At 55.4% G+C, this 1,152-nt stretch overlaps 1 protein-coding gene across 1 annotated transcript in view; it reads right to left on the bottom strand.

The window, feature by feature from the left end:
* Positions 1 to 1,152, bottom strand: part of ANO1 (anoctamin 1) — a 155,250-nt gene that overhangs the window by 36,211 nt on the left and 117,887 nt on the right. Inside the window, exon 17 of the mRNA XM_042782104.1 lies at positions 765 to 865. Coding sequence (XP_042638038.1) covers positions 765 to 865 — 101 coding nt within the window. The remainder of the gene's footprint in view (positions 1 to 764; positions 866 to 1,152) is intronic.

Raw genomic sequence — 1,152 nt, 5'->3', positions numbered from 1 at the left:
GTGGGAACGGCCACCGTGGGGTCAGAGCCTGTGTGTATGTGTGCATGTGCACAACGTTAAAAACAAACCCAAAACAGCCGCAGGTGATGAGCAAACAACACGTCTAATCGCCGTTAGAGACGCATTTGGGGCAGTATGACCAGGAAATCCTACTGTCCGATCATAGAAGTGACAGTTGGTTAAAGAGGGGACTACTGTGAGTTTGGGGAAGGCACTAACGGTGCCGACAAAATCTGCCTGCAGAACCCACTGCTCAAGGAGCGCCTGGCTTACAAGTTACATGTTTGCTGCCCAGCAACGTCAGACTAGGGACCCATGGCTTAAATGCTCTCAGGGCACAAGGTAGGCTCGGCCTGGAGAATTATCAGGTAGGAGCTTGTCACTAACCTGGGGTGTTTCAAGAAGTGGGGGCAGAGTGGATTTTTAAAACAGAAAAATGCATGTATGAGGTTGCTGAACAACGGACGACCACGCAACACTGCAGGCCACTCATTCCTGGGACAGGCGTCATGCGTGTTAATGAGAGACTGACTTCAGGCAGGCGGTGGTGACAAGCACGTTCCACAAGTGCCAAACGACGCCAGCACGAGCCCACACACATCCACCCCAGCCATGCGGTGACAACCCCAGCACGGTCCCCTGGGTGCTGGAGGATGGCAAAGGCACATGGGCGTGAATATGTTATAATAAAAACGGGGCGACAGTCAGAGCTGCTGGAGGGAAACACAACTGACTGCGATCGTCTGCAAACAGTCAAGACTGGCGTTGCCCCAAAGTGGAAAAGTACCAGTTTCACCCCTGCCATGGCGGTCTTAACTCTCTGCTTCCATTTGTTTGTTGATTCCTCTGGAATATGGCGGCACTTCTGAGGGCAGGCGGAGGGAACAAGAGAGGAGCGTGTGATGAAGCGTTAAGGGGTGCCGGGGACGGCAGGGCCCCGCCGGCCATCGCTCCCCTTGGCAGCCGGCCGGCCCCTCAGCCAGTTCACTGCCAGGGCAGAGTCTGGTTCTGAGCACTTCGCCCCAAGCAGAGACGGCAGAGGCTCACATTCTACAAGAAAGGCCACAACAGAGAGGACGGGCCTGGGAGATCCAGGTTTTCCAGACTCAAGCAGGAGGCTGTGGACGCCTGTGCCACACGGTGCTGTCACTG

The sequence above is a fragment of the Orycteropus afer genome, unplaced genomic scaffold (assembly GCF_000298275.1).
Source record: "Orycteropus afer afer isolate SDZICR_OR568_19922 unplaced genomic scaffold, OryAfe1.0 scaffold00244, whole genome shotgun sequence".
Taxonomy (NCBI): domain Eukaryota; kingdom Metazoa; phylum Chordata; class Mammalia; order Tubulidentata; family Orycteropodidae; genus Orycteropus; species Orycteropus afer.
The sequence above is the reverse complement of the archived record's forward strand: the minus strand, read 5'-3'. Positions and strand labels throughout refer to the sequence as shown.